The 17,002-nt window shown below is 39.9% G+C and overlaps 1 protein-coding gene across 2 annotated transcripts in view; it reads left to right on the forward strand.

Annotated features, from left to right (window-relative positions):
* The window catches only part of MICAL2 (microtubule associated monooxygenase, calponin and LIM domain containing 2), a 147,744-nt gene that overhangs the window by 88,266 nt on the left and 42,476 nt on the right, over positions 1–17,002 (forward strand). The window contains exons 23-29 of one of the 2 annotated variants that reach the window (XM_027881790.1): positions 3,774–3,872; positions 4,291–4,371; positions 5,736–5,922; positions 6,540–6,628; positions 6,920–7,019; positions 9,933–9,990; positions 11,297–11,514. In XM_027881790.1, the coding sequence (XP_027737591.1) occupies positions 3,774–3,872; positions 4,291–4,371; positions 5,736–5,922; positions 6,540–6,628; positions 6,920–7,019; positions 9,933–9,973 (597 nt within the window). In that variant the 3' untranslated portion in view covers positions 9,974–9,990; positions 11,297–11,514. Of the gene's footprint in view, positions 1–3,773; positions 3,873–4,290; positions 4,372–5,735; positions 5,923–6,539; positions 6,629–6,919; positions 7,020–9,932; positions 9,991–11,296; positions 11,515–17,002 lie in introns of those variants that run through there. The other variant, XM_027881789.1, reaches the window with a different exon arrangement.

The raw sequence follows: 17,002 nt of genomic DNA on the forward strand, positions 1-17,002 counted from the left end.
TGACCTCTAAATATTAGCACCCTCCCATTGTTTAAATAGTTAGTACCATCATTTTAATTTCAAGGGAGTAATGAGGTTGTTACCAGTCATTGCATCTGCTGAATTTTCATTGGAACACTATTAGTTATGGTGGTATAGTTATTGAAGATAGTGGCTACAAAATCATACTGTCTCATTACAGAAACCTATTATTAAGTCTAAGGCCTGAAAGGAACACTTCAAAAGGGGGCTATGGGACCATATTGCTTCTTTGAAGACATACAGTCATTACAACTTATTAAGAATTAACTTCTATATGGACGATGCCAGTAAAAATCAAAACTACCTTCTAGCTTTAATCAACTGTCAAAATTCACACAGCTAGAATTATGAATTAGCATGTGTTATATTACGGGCTGGGCTTTGGTCATTCCTGTTCTCTGTTTACATTTGGATTGACCTTCAGAAAACTGTCCATCTGAGCTTTGCATGATTGAATCCACACGGTATGATGTAGGATCTATGAAGTTGTTGCAATCAGTAGGCTTTGCTCCCTGCAGAGTTTGTACCAACTACTTCCTTTCAGTGATGTGACTCTAATTATGAGCAGTAAGCAGGACTTGGGTGTTTCCTACACACAGTAACTTATTACTCAAACGTTGTTTATCTCAGAAGGAAAATGTATGTAGCAGGTTCTACAAAAAGTAAATAAATCACCCTCATAGCAAAATAAGACCCGGAAAATCATTAAGGATATGAAAGAACAAAGGGAAAGCATTGCATTCTTTTGGAGGCAGAGAGCATATTTCCTTTGTTTTATGAAAACACCACTGAGGCTTACTCCGTGGTTGGCTGTGGTGTTCTAAATAATAGCACAGAGAAATACAGAAGGCAGCTTTCTCTTTCCATGTTAATAACCACCCTGATCAACCTGCTGAAAAGCTTTGGCGATATGTCATTGACAGGTCAAAAGTTTTAGTAAATCACAAACATTTGGGATTTTTAAGTGATCTCTGGTTGTGTACTGAAATTCACCATGTGAGATAACTCTTTTAAGATTACTATTCAACAAAGGATTTAAAGCTGCTGGTATAAACCTGCCTGGATTGTGAGCAGTAGCCTGTTTCCTACAGATAGTGGCCCCAGTATTACAAAAAGTGTGTGTGTGTGTGACTTCACATATACCAGTAGCTTCAGGGGGAGTAAAGGCATGAGCAAAATATAAACCCCATTATGTGAATACTGTTTCTAGGGTACGTGAGCAGCATCAGGCAGGCCTGTGTGCTGACCAGAGCTAAGCTGTGTGAGAGCTGGCAGGTTCTCTAAAGGAATGTGTGTGGAGTCAGACCCTCTCCTGCAGCTGGGGTTTGTTACACTTACACAATTAAACGGGATGAAGATGTTATTGAAGTCCTTGTCCATAAGCAGAGTGAGGTTCAGAGAACACACAGAAGGGGTTATTGGTGGTTCGGTGGTTGTGCTGTTGATGTACAAGGGTAAGAGACATGAACCTTGCAGGGCAGCACTGCTCTTGCACGTCCTGTCCCTCCCCTTCTCATATTGGTGGCAGATGCCCGTGGGGCTGCCCTGATACGTCTGTTTTGTGACTGAGTGGCATTTGAATAGAACAGAGTAGTTCAGTTGGAAGGGACATACAACAAATATCTTTTGCCTGACCAATTCAGAGCTGACCAAAAGGTAAAGCACGGTTTTAAGGGCATTGTCACTGAATTAAATTGAAATCCCATTTGCTTTTACTTGGAATGTGACTTCACATTCATTACAAGGACATTTCCTTTTAATAGCATTTTTCAAGTGTGTATAAACATGCAATTTTCTTGTTTTGACTACTTTAATGTTGGCATAGATTGTTTCAATGGGTGGAGAACAGAAATCAGCCAACCTGATGAATTTCAAGGTGTAGTTCAAACTTGAGGATACCTTTCTTGAAATTCAATTACTTGCACTTTAGGCACAGCCTTGTTATTTAACTGACTGGTCCAGCATTTAACTAGTTCAAGGTAAACTTTCTGCTTGGACTGACTTGGAACTCTTTCTTTTACCTTGGACCTTGTAGGTAAGAAGTTGTACATGGCCTAGAAGTTGCTCAGCGTATTCAGAGGAGTGCAGAATTTGGGGAGGAAAATTTTTTCTTCCATGATCTTAAACAATACAAAGGAACATAGTTTTCCTGTAGTAGCAGGTAGCATTTCCCTTATTGGTTTATAATCTGATGTACCTCTTAGGACAGCATTGTGGTATGTAATTAGCAGTTTACTTTGTTGTTGTTACCCACAAGTTGTGCAGATACTCAGTAATATTTAAAAGTCTTTTTATGTTACACAGAACCAAACAGTACACAATTTTGTCCCTTTGTCATCTTAACATGCAAATTTTTCATCTACCTGGATATGAAGTTAATTATGAGGGCACTCTCAAAAGATAAGGGGAGCTGTAAGGGCTTGGAAATGTTCCCTTGAAATTTTTTTATTAGCAAGAATATTTTTATCCATCTTAATTTCTGAAAATACACCCACAATATATTTTTTAACTTGATAGAAAATACTTTAAAATTTTTTGAAGTATTGCAAATACCATTGCTTTTATATTTTTCTCCTTTCTTCATGGTAACTTTCTGATATTTTAAAATAACCTAGGACTTGGTGTGGTGGGAGTAGACAAATCATTTCACTGAGAAGAGTGGAACTTACTTAAAATTTGGGCTCTGTGGGAGACAAATGGCTTGACTTGAGAAGCAGAGCACCAAATCCCTGGTCCTACCAGGATGGCCCTTGCTGCATTTGGTACAAGAGAGGCTGTGGGATCCTACATTGTCTATAAAGCTCAAATCCAAATCACTACAGAAAATTCGGTCTAGGATAGAAAGTATTTCTGTAAATCTATCTGAAGTCTACACAGACTTTTTTTTTCCAGAAGCAGAGAACTAGAATGCCTACATACCTGCTGCCACTCATGCACGCACATCTTTCTTCTTTTCCAGTCCCTGGGCATGTATTTTGGCAGGGAGGCCTGGACCATGCAGTCAGTTGTCTGTCTACAATGCGTTTGGAGCCACAGCCTAAGAAAGTGCAATCTCCTTGCAGGCCTAATTGATAAATTTGGTTAGAAACAGCCTAACATTCATGTAATAGTGTGAGGAAGAAGATTAAAGGAGATGTTATCCTTTCACAAGCATAATTTCTCTAGTTTTCCCTGGCATTGAGTCACTGGGGAAAGGGTGAATGGTTGCTCTGTGAGCACCAACAAAACATTTCTGAGTGGGAAATTGGCACATATGTTCTCATAGAATGTTCCTTAAAATGCCGTGGTTTGTGTACTGTTAATGTGAAGTGTAATTCCGCCTCTATTCTGAAATATAACAACAGTGTCTAAAGAAGCTGAAATGAACAATAGAGTTTTTTTTTTTTAATCTGTCAGAATGTCCAGCCCAGATATCCAGGCAGTAGCTCCCAGCTCAGCCTTTTGTGGACACAGCAGGAGGCCTTGTACTGCAGGAGCAGCATTTGCTCCCATCAGCGATTTCTCCCTCATCTGGAGGCTGGGAGAAGTCCATGGGCTGCACAGAAACCTTCTGTGGCACCAGCTGGACCACATCGGTCATGCATGAACAAGCTTGTGCTCTGCTAGACCTTCCCTCTGCTCTTTCTACTGCCTCCCTTTATTGATGTTTGCATGTTTTCAAACCATTCTTGTCCTTTTTTCTTGAAGTTCTTTTTCAAAGATAACTAAAGCTCTTCCTTCTGTTCTTCGTCTCTCTCCCCTTTTCTGGTTAGACGACTGTAGGAAAGGTCTCACGTGCAATTGGAGCTGTGGCTGAAGTTCTTGTAAATCTGTATGTGAATGATCACAGACCCAAGCCACAGCTTGAACTGGTAAGACTAGAACCAAAAAGAAACAATAACTTAAGAGCAGTGTTTCCAGAATGTCATCCACTGGTTGTGGAGCACCTTAAGCTTTATGAAAGGTCTTAGTCTAACACTTATTAAGGAATCAAGTGCATGTTGGCAAAATATGCTGATGTGTGAATGTGCTGGAAATGTTGCTCGCCGTGTCTCCTATTTATATTTTTAGTACTTGACTGTATGAATTAAAACTTCAGGAGGCTTTTATTAAATGTAATTACTGTAGAATTAGTAACAGAAGGCAATTACTAATCAGGGTGGCTTCTAAAGAAAGTTTTGGGCAGTACATGTTTATGCAGTTATTTTTAACACACAAATGCTGAATCACCATGCCTCATTTTGAGGAGGGCTGTTTTTCAACGCTGACACTATTCTGTATTGAATTCAGAGGCGATCCCTGGACAGAGCTACAGGTTCTTGCCCCATTCCTCACTCTCCATCTGCTGCCTCCACTGCTCAGAGCTGTAAGGTATTGGGAAGCAAAGTAACGTGTTGTGGTGTGGTGATGACACACACTTACCACTCAGCACTAAACTCAATTGCTTCTGCTTCATTGTAACTATCTGTTAATACCGTATTTTTAGAAAGACATTTAAAATGTATTTTTCCACTTGCATGGTTGCTTGTCTGGGAAGTGTCGTGCTCTGGAATGATCCATCACAGCAAAATGGTTTGCTAATGGCAGATTTTGGAGTAGGTTCCTCAGCTTTTAAACACAAGACAGTGTGACAATGACAATTGTGACTTGCACTTTACATTAGAAGGTTGTTCCAAAGCTGCTTTTTGCTGGGAAATTAAAGATGTGTGGATTGTGTACTGCTGTCTGAATGTGCTCGGACTGTGCCAAGCCTGCACCTCCTCCATCCCACGTGTGGTACCTCTCCTGTGGCAGCAGGGATGGTGGAAGGGGAGGGAGATGGTGATGGAATGTGGTAAATGCAGCATGCTCATCTGCACCGACCTGTAACCAACCATAATACAATAATGCAAAGTAACATCCTCATACCTGTGTTTAATAAGACAAGGGAAGTCCTTAGTAGCATCTAATCCATTTATAATTTATTTCTTTTTCTATACCTTTTGCATGTATATCCAAGAGAGGATGAGATTTGTGGCAATGAAAGAATGTTAATTGCCAGCCCAATTTCAACAAAAACTTTCAAAATAGTTTCTAGCTTTTATGGATCATGTTTTAAAGTCCAGTGTGTTAAAAAATGTTCTGTGGTAGGCAACAAATCGATTTTTTTCAAAACTAACCAAGCCCCAGCTCGGGCTGTAGTCTCAGGAAGAACATGGTTGAGAGGAGATGTCTGCAGAGATGTGAGTAGTAGTTCGGACATCAGGGTCGAAGACTGTCAGCTTTTCTTCCTGGACCTTAAGGAAGACTACGTTCTCCCCTGGAGTGTGTGTGAATTGAGTCTTCAGGGTGTCTGTTGTTTCAGGATGGCCAGGTCTGCCTTCACTTTCCTCTGAGAAGCCCACACTGAGCCAGGGTGGTGCAGGGTGACAAGTGAGCGTCTGGAGATGATGCTGCTCTTGTACCTGAGTAATCACAAAATGTTGGTGAACTCCCAGAGGGAAACTGAATGCAAGTCCAGCACAAAAGTCATCCCTTGAAGTCCTTGTGATGCCTGATTTATTAGTTGATGCATAAACCTACAGAATTGCAGCAAATGAGTAATAAAAAAAAGCTGACTGACACTTGTTGTAATTGTGTGTGGAGGGTGCTGTGTAACACTTCAAGCAGCTAACTCAGCTACCCCCTTAATAAGAATTTATATCTGGATGTAGTGCCATGGCTTTATGTGCTTTTCTTTTTTTATCTTTTGACAGAGTTCTCTGCGAAAAGAATTTCCTCAGTCTATTGGGGGGAGTGACATTTGTTATTTCTGCAAAAAACGGGTCTATGTTATGGAGCGGCTGAGTGCAGAAGGCCACTTCTTTCACAGGGAGTGCTTCAAGTGTGAAATATGTTCTACAACACTCCGTTTAGGAATTTATGCCTTTGATGTTGAAGAAGGTAATGCAGGGGCTATTTAAGAATATTTTGAAATGTCTGAGTATTGATGCTTTTAATGGAACTGGGGAAAAAGATCTGGCCCAGTAGGTCGGTCAGGAGGAGGTCTGCCAAGTGCGTTGTTTGTATCCATACTGATATTTGAGTTTGAGTCCTTGTACTTGCAGTCCTAGTCTTTCAAAAGAATTGAGTTATGACAGACTTGAGCTCTAAATGAAGAAATTCTCAGTGGAAAATGAGTTCAGTGACCAAAATGCACTTTGTCCAATAACAGGTCCGAGTAGGGGGGGAAAGGGTGATTTTTCTCCCACAATACAAGGTTATTCTTATCTCTCATTTATAACTAGCCATTAAATAATGTGATCTATTAGGATAAACCATAGTAGTGGCAGATTTACGTGGATGGAGAGAATATAGGTTATTTCTTTTAAGATGTTATGGCTCAGGACATGAAAGCAGTAGGACTGGTCAAGCACAGTGTAATTTATTCCAGGCTGCTGTAGAACAGGAGGTTCAGTTCTTGGGCACTCCCACCTAGAGTCTGGGGTTCCGAGATAGGGAGTTTTCAGTCTATATACATATAAATAACATGTCATATAATTTATTTTTCCCTCTTTTAGGTAAATTTTACTGTAAACCTCATTTTACACACTGCAAACTCAGTACAAAACACAGAAAGAGAAGAGCAACATTACCAATCCAAGGAAAGGTAGGTATTGATTCTATTGGTCCTGCAGGAAATGTTGAGGTAGCTTTATCTGGAGCAGGGTGCAAAGGTGCAGAAGTAGTAAAATCGGAGCTAAAATATAAACCTCCTCATTCTATGAGATTGGCATATTTATAATCTGCTTCTTAATGGAATTTAGCTTTTCCTATGCAAAGCAAAGTTAAGAGCAATTGGAAATGGAAATGTACATAAAGACTTGAAGATGTTAGAAACTTGACTTAGATACTTTAGAAGCATATTTAGCTTTTTTTTGTTGTTGTTGTTTTATGTAAGGCGGCAGCAGAAGCATGGAAGAAAATGGAACCCAGACCCCCAGAGACCACCACAGAAAGCACTTTGTCTGCTGCTAGCAGTCCAGAGGACAGGTCCCCAGGTATCCTGACTTCCTTCTTTAGGGGCACGCTAAGCTGGCCCCTGCGGGTGACAAGGGATCTGCTTGACATTCCCAGACGCCTGTCTAACTGGATGCATGGTTTTCTGCACGCTACCAATCTTCATTTCAGGGACAATGCATATAACTATACCTACTTGTACGAACTCTTGAGCCTTGGTGTGCCACTCCTCTGTGCTCTTCTAGAGGTACTTACTCACATGTACCGGGAAGCAGAGCTATCACTTGAAAATGTGCTTGAATGGCTGAAAAGATTCTATAGGGTTTGAATTCTTCTACGTGTCTTGCTCAGTTGTGCCTTTCAGATTTTCAAAATTAACAGCCTGACTGTTTTCTTGAGGGGGGTTTTTGGTTTTGGAGTTTTGTTTTTTTACTTTTCATGCAACTGAATGCATGACTTCAATGAACGGTGGATTCCTTCTGACATAAATGAGGTACACAATCAAAATTTTCAACATAAAATGTACTGTATGTGAGAGCATGAAGGACAGTGTCCAGACACATTTCTAGAAAATGCAGACAGATGAAGGATATTTTGTAGATTTTTTTTTCCCCCTGTTTTATTCTGTGATCAGACCATTGGGCAGGATGGTACATTTTGAAACCATTTTTCTCCCTGCCTACCGACCCCTCCACTTTCTTTTTTTTTTTTTTTTTTTTTTTTTTTTTTTTTTTTTTTTTTTTTTTTTTTTTTTTTTTTTTTTTTTTAGTTAGACCAAGAAAGAACATGTGTTTCAGATGTGTGGGGAATATCTCTGACAAATGACTGGGTTTTGAAACCTGAATATGGCGCGTAGCTTTTTTTTTTCTTGCTTTCATCTTTGCTCTGGGTTATGAGGTTTATAACTTGCATGAATATGTTTTGAAAAAAATCATGTACGTAATTCACGTTGCTCCTAGTCATGCCTTTTACGTTGCTTACGTGTGATAGATACCCTCTGTTGATAAGTGGGTATTATCTGTTCTACTAATTTATTTAAATTTTTAAATAAATTTGAAGAGCAAATGCTGGGTGAGTGAAGGCTTGATTGAAATTTTTAAGTTGAAGGAATTGGTAGTGTAATTAGACCTGACTTATTCCTCAGGTCGAGGCTTCCTCATTAGGTGGCTGATACGAGGAATATGAATTTATGGAGCACTCATCTGTAGCTGAAATCTCTACTGTTGTGCCTCTGGGTAGGCACTGCTCCCAGTGTCTGTTGGAATTTCTTCAAAACACAAGTTAAAAACAAACAACAAGAACCTATAAATGTATTCTAAGATTACTTCTTAGCTGGGTATTTAATTCATTTCAATGTGTACAACCAGTGGCAGCCACCAAATAAATTTCTTTCAGATGTCTCTCAGTGAGATCTACCTAAAACAGCAGGTGTCTGGACAGGGTAAATAATCTATTTACAGCAAGGACATGCTGCCATACCAATTCTGATTATTTTCAGCCTAGTTAGCCAGTGAGGTAAGCATATTCCCTGCCTCTCAAATACTTACATGTTTAGATTCAGGCATTGACCAAGAAATAGGTAAATACATAAACATGGCAATATCTGTAGCCTAAAATTAAAAGCATCTGTAGTATTTATTTGTAGCCAAAAGAATGTGGCATAAACAATAGGAAATACTGTCACATTCAGTTAGTATTGAAGTTGAGGATGACCTTCCAGTGGTCTCAAGTGACAGTGTTTCTCGTGGGCTGGCAGTTTTGATTTTATTTTTTTTAATATAACGAGTGGGCAAAGATGACTTTAATTGTTTTGCCTCTTAGATATTAAAAGGAAATGTATCTTTTGTTTAAAAATAAATTACAAACTGGATTTTTCTTCTAGATAGTTGGACTTTCTTTAAACTGTGAGGGTAAAGACTTTCACATTTTAGAGTGGTTATGTATTATTGGAAAAAAATTGTTAAGTATATGCAGAGAACTTGAAAAAGTGCTTGAAGAAAATTGTTTAGAAATATGGTAGCATTCCTTTGAAATAAATTGCCATTAATGCTCAAACATATTCAGCCAAACTTTGCTAGAACATTGACTGGACACAGCAATAATTATAGTAACATGGTGAGCATCTGTATATATGTAAAGAAATCTATCTGTACCTTTTTTTTATTGCATTTAAAAAACCCCTAATTTGAAACACTGTATTATTTTTAATTGTTTGCTGATGGTAGTAATGGTTTCACCCGAAAAAGGAGAAAATCTGCAGTGCGGTTTGTCACGTTACTCCTGTGACACAGCAAACTGCTAAGTGGTTTTAAAATTTGGGTTGCCATCAATTTTGATTTCAGTATGTCAACAGCAGAGTCTTTAGGAACACTTTTTCCTGAAGTTTTCTTCTGCTTTTTACCACAGGAAGTTTTCTGCTTTTTCAGCAGAGTGAGCATAATGGTGAACTTGTAGAAAATGGTGATGTACTAAGAAATTTGGAAATCTCTGTCCAATAAAGTTAAAGCAAATGAATCTTACTAGTAGAAAGTGTAAAAATGAGATTAAAAAAAAATATTGTATTGGTTTTGTATAGGTTTATATAATGGGAAATAAAATCCCTACATTTTTACAACAGAATTCAGGAACTTGCATAATGCAAATGTTTTCCTGAGGAATCTTAATTAAACTGCATATTCCACTGGGATTTTGCAGGTGATTCTGTTGGAAGGGTTATTTTATTGGTATCAGTCTAATTGGTAGATTTTTTTTTTCACTTCATCTTAATATTCTGCTAGTAATATTCATACTTATTTGTCCTCATTCATAATTTAAGGCAAGAAAGGCAGTTTCATTTCGGCCAATTCTTCTTTGCACCTATGTAATCTTCCTGATGCTTTCCTATATAACCAAGTTAAGTTCTGTGTTTTTTTTCCCTGCTCTCTTCTCCTGTCAATGTCCCTCATTGCTTTTAGTCCGATTCAACATTCCGGTGCTGCACCCGCTCACTGGCTGAAGCCTTTCTGCTCTCAGGTGATTTTTTTTTTCTGCTTGCCAGTTCCAAAATTGTGCAAAATTTTGTGACTAACACCATCGTTTGACAGCATTCTGTGTTTTTTTTAAAACTTTTGGAGCAAACTGTGTGTGTCTGGTATATTAATGGAGCTTTGGCATGATCATTTAACCTGTTGCTGAATTCATGGTTCTAGAAAAGGTAATGCCTGCGCTCTTTATAGGGAATGTTTTTCTCTCGGTGTCTGTGCATGTGTGCTTCCTTATGCCTTTCAGGTAAGTTAGGCAAGTAAATATCTCCTTGAAAGAACTAGCTGAAGCCTTGTTCTTTTCAAAGAATTGAAGGAAAGATTTAAAATGAAGTCAGGAAGGCATTACCCAGCTGATTCTCCTGGTTGGCATGAGCTCAGATGGGCAATGAGCAAGTAGCATCTGAGCAGTCTGGTGCTGTCTGAGCACTTCTCTGCTTTCATACTGGAAGAGTATGGTATAAAAAGATTCTGTAGAAAAAAGAGCCAAAGCAATGCAAATTCCAGTCTTCCACCCCAAGTGACATTGTTGACAGGAATAATAGCAGAAAATATGCCTGCAGTTCTCAGGCTGAAATATCACCATGCCAAGTTTATATAACCAAAGTGTTTTGGTTTGAGTTGTTTTATTAACTAATTAACTTGGCCCTGTTTGGCACCCTGATGAATGGATTTGTCTTGCTGCACGAGACATTGCCACTACTCCCTGTGACAAACATATGTGATTATTTTTATGTAAAGAAATGCATAAGTTTCAGTTTGTGTAATCAGAAGTTGACAATCTAGAAGGGGAAATGAATCCCAGCAAGAACCAAGGGCTCATTCTGACCAGCAGGTGCACAGGGTCTGGCTGATGTGGTCGTAACCCAGCTGTTCCTGCCGAGGATCCCTTTAAAAGGGGGGGCCTTCAGGAACTGATCTTAGGAGTAATTTTCAGGAGGGGTTAACCATCCTCTGCCACTCTCCCCATTTCACATGCTTTAGCCAGGAATGTGGAAGGGCCACAGGGTCAGAGCTCCATGTTCCTTATCTTACTGACCTGTTTGTGGGACTCACCTGGTAGTATTTATTTGTGTGGGTATCCTAAAATGAGTTGATGGCTCTGACAGTCCCTATGCTGTGCCCATGCAGAAACCTCTCTGTATTTTAAGGGTCACTTCCTACACGCATGGCTGGGATGTGACTTCCTATGTATTTCAGGGCTACAGTGTGTTGTTACAAAGCTCAGCATGCTTTAATATGAAGGTCTGCCATTTCAAACCACTTCCTATTGCTGTGTTTTTTACTCTCTGTTTCAGACTCTTCCTCGCTGTTCCTGCCCAGTGAGGATTCTGTCCCTCTCCTCCTAAACCTTCTGTCTTTACTTTATAATCTTAACTGAATATTTTTATTAAATAGTTTTTAACTCTGTATTTAAATTTTCACATGGAAACTCTGTATTTTGCACACGGTGAAAATTGTTTTAGCTTTATTTATGATATCTGCTGTAAACAAAAATAAATGTAGTTCTTTATAAGTCTCCTTGTTTCATCTCTTCCTTATATAAAAATTTCCTGGGTACAGACTTAATAGTGATTTTATGCTGGTTTTGCAAACTCCTCTTCTGGTGGATGCTGTGGTGTTACCCTTCTTGTGGCCTGGGCCACAGACCAGAGAGTTTCACTGTGGTGGTGTAATTGCATGTGTGTCCCTTTTGAAAGGGATATACGTCAAAGTCCTTGACAAGTTATCCCATCGCTGCAGATCCAAGGTGCCTGGTGTTGGGATTTATCCTTCCTGGCAGTGATAGCTGGTGTTGGTGAGCATGGGGTTTGCTTGTATTGCATACACAGATGGCACTTGTCCTCTTCTCTTTGACTTCTGTTACCTTTCCTCATGTTATTATGTTACATATTAACATATGTCACAAAGGTAATAAGTTAATGGGTTTGGGGTTTTATATTGTGTTCAGGAAAAGCAGGTAATAACTGTGGATAAAGCTTTATCTTTGCTACTCACTCTGGAGTGCTATTTGCAAGTTCCCAGTATCTTCTGGACCCCTGGAAGCTGCAGCTCTTGGTGACCTATTGACCTATTACCTGTTAACAGTGACTTTCTCTTAATTATTTATCCTTCATTTACTGTGCCATGGATTTTCTCTATTTGAATTTTTGTATTTAGCACTGGTGATGTGATTGTTTTTAAACACACCTTTTGGGTTCTCCAAAATAACTTTCCTAAGTCTTCCTCCCCTTCATTTTCTTTCTTTTGCTTCCTCTGCAATTCTTAAGCTATAATCTCTTCCTTTGTATGTCAAGGAAAAAAACAAATCCCAGGGAGAATAGCCCCAATAATTTAGTGGAAGAATTGTGTGATTTTTTTTTTTTTTTTAAATGCAGTCAAACTGAGCCTCATTGGGGTTGTTTGAATGACAGAAATTAATTTTTTTAAATTGTTGCTAAAGACAACATTGCCAAAGAACAACAAATGTTATTCTCAATTAGCTATTCCATCTTCCCTGCCAAAGGAAAAGCCATCATGCACAGTAGAAAGTTTGCATAATGAAAACATGGGGCAACAAATACCATTGAAGACAATACTTGGCACTTCCTTAGTTGCAATGGGCAAAGCAATTTGGGTAAAACTAAATATTACTCTTTGCACAATTGACAGTTTCAGAGCAGGCTCAAGAGGCAGTGGCAGAGGAACATCAGAAGGGGGTTTTGTCTGCGGAAGGTGATGATTTGTTTGGTGCTGAAGCTTTGAGAGGCTTCAGATGTTCATGCTGTTCTCGTAAAGTTTCACTTATTTCTGCTAAAATATCAATACAATGACTTGGAGTTGGGTAATGTTAGAGCCTAGATTTGTTTCTTTTGGTGATGCAGAAGGCCAAACAAGTCGAATCACTAGACAAAATCCTATTGGTAGAGGCCTATACCTTGCAGTAAACAGTCCATGCCCTGGGACACTAATGGACAAGACAGGACATAGTGTATGGAAAAGAAAGAAAACAAAGTAAGCAACATGAGGGAAGCAAATTTGTGTTAGTTCCCTCACTCTCAGTCAAAATTATTACACAATAAAAATAAATATTCCCTGTTTTAATATCAGTAATGCTTTTGAAGGGAGAGACTAGTGGGTTAAGTTCTGTGTGAATTTAACAAGTGTTGTTTGGGACTCCTCCTTTGGCTGTGTGAGCAGAGCTCCCTGTGAGCAGGAGACTTGAATCCTCCTCCTGCTTTTCTCTGGAACTCTCTCTGAAAGCTGAGGTGCTCTGTGTCCAGCAAGCAAGTACTGTTAAAAGTGCAACTCAAAGTTATAATACTTTGTCCCTTGGCATAGCTGGAATTGTTTGAAAGGTAGACAATCTGCTACTCTAGTCTTGAGCTGCCCTAGAACTGGGTGTCTTGCAAAAACTCTGATTTTAGAGCGGATGATACTTATGCCTCTTTACCTAGTTAATGCTTTCTGAGACCTGATGTTATAGATGCCATTGTAGCATGAGAAGGATAAAGGTGACATTCACTGTGTCAGGCAGGTTCAGGAGCTGCTCTACCTTTCCTCCTCTTTATACTGGTTCAAATGGGGTCTGAACTTGTCTGTTGCCAGGAGGGCCATTTGGGTTGAAAATATGTACAGAGATGTGCGTATTTTCTTAATTACATTTCTTTTTTTGAAAAGCCAGCCTAACCTTTCGTTCTCAAAGCCAGGCAGCATCAACTGTCATAGATGCCTGTTAATGAAAATCAAACATGTCAGGATTCAGTAAAGGTAACCTGCCTTTACTGTAATTATGCTAATGCTTTGTAATGAAAAAGATCTTGCAAGTTTTAAATGTACTTGATTTGAAAAGAAGAGTACAGACACAACTTCTTAAAATCGCTCAAATTCAAACAGCAGCCTTTCATTAACTCTACCAAGAAGAGTAATTTCTTTTCCTCTTAGTTTCTTCTAAATTACTACAGCTATAAAATGCCAGTGAAAGTTGCTTCTGTATGTCTTCCAACCTCAAGCAAGGACTATGATCTGCATTTTTCCACAACATTATGGCAATTAGTTACTATAATGAACTTTAATTCAGTTCTGGCTCACTCATTCCTCATGTTCCAATCAAAACAAGGAGTTTTGAAATGTGCTGAATTCTGCATTAATATTTATGTTTTTGAAGACATGACATGTTTGCAGATAACTTGATTTTTTTGCATGAAAGATCATGTCACTGGAGATCAGAAGACAGTATGTATTAATGCTTGATCCAAGTATACATATTAATCATGTAAATATTTCTCCAAGTCTCTTTCCTTTTCTCCATGAACTGTGTTCACATAAAAAGAAGGGAGGCTCTGACCTCATCTCATCAGGTGGTGGCCTCCAAACTTGTTTGAAAGGGATGGGATTTCTGAAATGTTTTTTTGAAATGTGAAATTATGAAGAAATTTGCATGTTGCTATAGTACTGAATTTGCTCTTCCTGCATTTATTCTGCAGGTATTCATTCATTTATTCACTTCTTGTGTTTTAACATTTTTAGGCCTTTGAGTTTGTGTCCAGAAATACTGTTTTGATAACACTGATCACTCTGGAAACTGAAACTGTTGTTGCTGCACTCCTAATTCATGATTAATACATGCCTTAATATACCAGACTAACACAGATTGCTCTGATAAAATATATATTTACTCTAAAATAGTGTGTTGTTGTAGCAGGTTCTGTTTGAGAATCAATTTTTTTCTGGAGATATACATTCAAGTATATCTAGTGGGATTCCACTGAGTTGCTTTTTTTTCCTATCTCTCTGTTAATTTTTGCTTAGTTTATATAAGAATGTTAAGGTGCATTTTCCCCATGGATGCATTCAGAAGTTGTGGGGGGCTCTGTCTTGCTTTGACAGCTTCAAATTCCCTGGTTATTTCCATGCCTGAATTCCAAAGTCTCTGTTTATCATGGGGACAGGAGGAAGGGTCCGTGGAGGAGCCCATCACAGGGTCATGGATGGAGAAGGGGCAGGAAAGCATTTGTAGGCACTGGGGTTGGAAGCCAGGCAGGTTGTCTGGTCCTGCTGCTGTGGGGAGCTGTGTGGTACCTCACGAGTTGTGGGAGTATCAGTCATGTTTATTCTTTGCCACAATAAAGTGGAAATTACTTCTGTTATAAATATGAAGGAAGCATGAGGAAAAAGCAGGAGAAATGTGGCAAGAACTGTAATCTGTGAAATGTCAGCCACCATACCTTTTACAGGAATCCCTTTTCAAGGACCTTTTTCAAAAACCTGCCTAGTGGTATCTCAGGTGTGATGTAAAGTCCATCAGTTTGGGAATGCTGCTGGAAGCCTTATAGCTTCCTAAGGCAGATCTGTAAAATACCTCAATGAAATGGCTTCAGTTTCAAACTCTGACACAAGGCAGTGCTGCCATGCAGACTTAGATATTTTTATCACAGATTACAGGACGCAGCTGAGGCTCCAACAGGTTTGAGCTTGGGTTTCACTCTAGTGTGTGCTGGTGATCGTTGTATTGCAGCAACACCAAGGTCTAACTAAGTTGGGGGTGTTTCCCCATTCCCTGTCCCAGTCCCATGTGGGCTGTGCTTTCCTGGTGAGTGCATTCTGCCCTGGATCTCACCCCTGACCTCACTGGGTTTGTTTCAGCTGTGCTTGCACAGCAGTGATGTTAAGACACCTTCTTTCTGTCCTCACAGCTTTCTTAAAGCACTGCTGTATTGTAAGCTAGACTCAGATTATTTTTTTTGGTTTATGGCACAGTAAGAAGTCAGGCAGTAAAGCATGCTGGGTGTGCTACAAATGAATTTGTGGTGTGCTGACTGAATTTCTTAATGTCAGTTGTTGATGACAACTGGTGCTTTCTTTCACCATCAGAGCTGCCCACGTTTGTGAGTAATTCCACTTTAGAATTGCTTATTCCTGTTGTTGCCTTAGTCAGCAGCTCCCTACAAGGCCAGGCAGAGTCCACTTATCCTGTGAATGAGTTATGAGGTGACACGGTTTAATGTCAGGCCAAGAGCCTTGGGATTGCCAGCAGGGAAAGCAGGATGCAAGTTAGCCTGGAGTCTTTACAGGGGGCACTGTGTTGTGTGGACAAGCTGCACAGTGGGGAAAGTGAACCCCATGCCAGTCCAGCACTCACCTCCCCCTAACCAGAGCAGCACTCTGGATTTCAGTGGTGCTTTTTCACCTAAGGACCAGAAATCCCTTTGCCAGTCCTGAGGGGCTGGGGCAGCTTGGGGTAAGTATTGCTCCTGCTTTCACAGCTGTCAGGGAGTCACAAGAGTGGGGGTGTGCCAGAGGTGCCAAAATATCACATCCTGACTGGAGGTTCAGACATTCTAGTAGGTTTTGTTCTTCCTGTCCACCCCCTAAACAAGGCCTACATCCAATCATTTCTTCTCTGCTTTTCCATAGCTGCAGAGCGGGTGTGGAGCTTGGGGCAGGGCAGTTGTGGCAGGGTCCCCTGTCACTTCCAGAAGCAAGTATGAATGATTTCATATCCCCTCTGAGGACTCAGCTGGGGGATCTCCGCCTGGTCAGCCATCAGACCTTGTGTATGATGTGGGGGACCCCAATATTTTGCTTCTGACCACCAGTACCCGGAGTGTGTTGTGGCCCAAAGCAGAAAGGTTGATACAATTTTAAAATTTGTTGTTCTGGCTATTTTTGTTTTCCATCTGCCTTCAGAGATTTCTCTGGGTTTGTCTAAGTTTTTAAACTCTGGTTAACTCAGTGTGGTTCAGTCCCCCTTTTTTCTTGTGCAGTGCTCCTGTTTGGTCTGACTCGCTTTAGCCAAGAAATCCCACCGGATCTCTCATTGTACCTTGCTTAGAAATTAATTCCCTTCAGATGACTTAAAACCAGCTAAAGGAGGAGGGAGAAGAAACATGGATGCTTCTGACTGCTCAAGGCCCCACAGCATTGATTGGATGGGGAAGTGGCTGCAGCAGGTTTGGTTAGAGATTTTTGTTTGGTTGGAGATCTTTGACCATTTTTGTCCCTGCCAGCCAGAGGCACGTGGA

This window comes from Empidonax traillii, unplaced genomic scaffold (genome assembly GCF_003031625.1).
Source record: "Empidonax traillii isolate 1590-97213 ecotype Southwest subspecies unplaced genomic scaffold, ASM303162v1 scaffold95:size1152806, whole genome shotgun sequence".
NCBI lineage: Eukaryota > Metazoa > Chordata > Aves > Passeriformes > Tyrannidae > Empidonax > Empidonax traillii.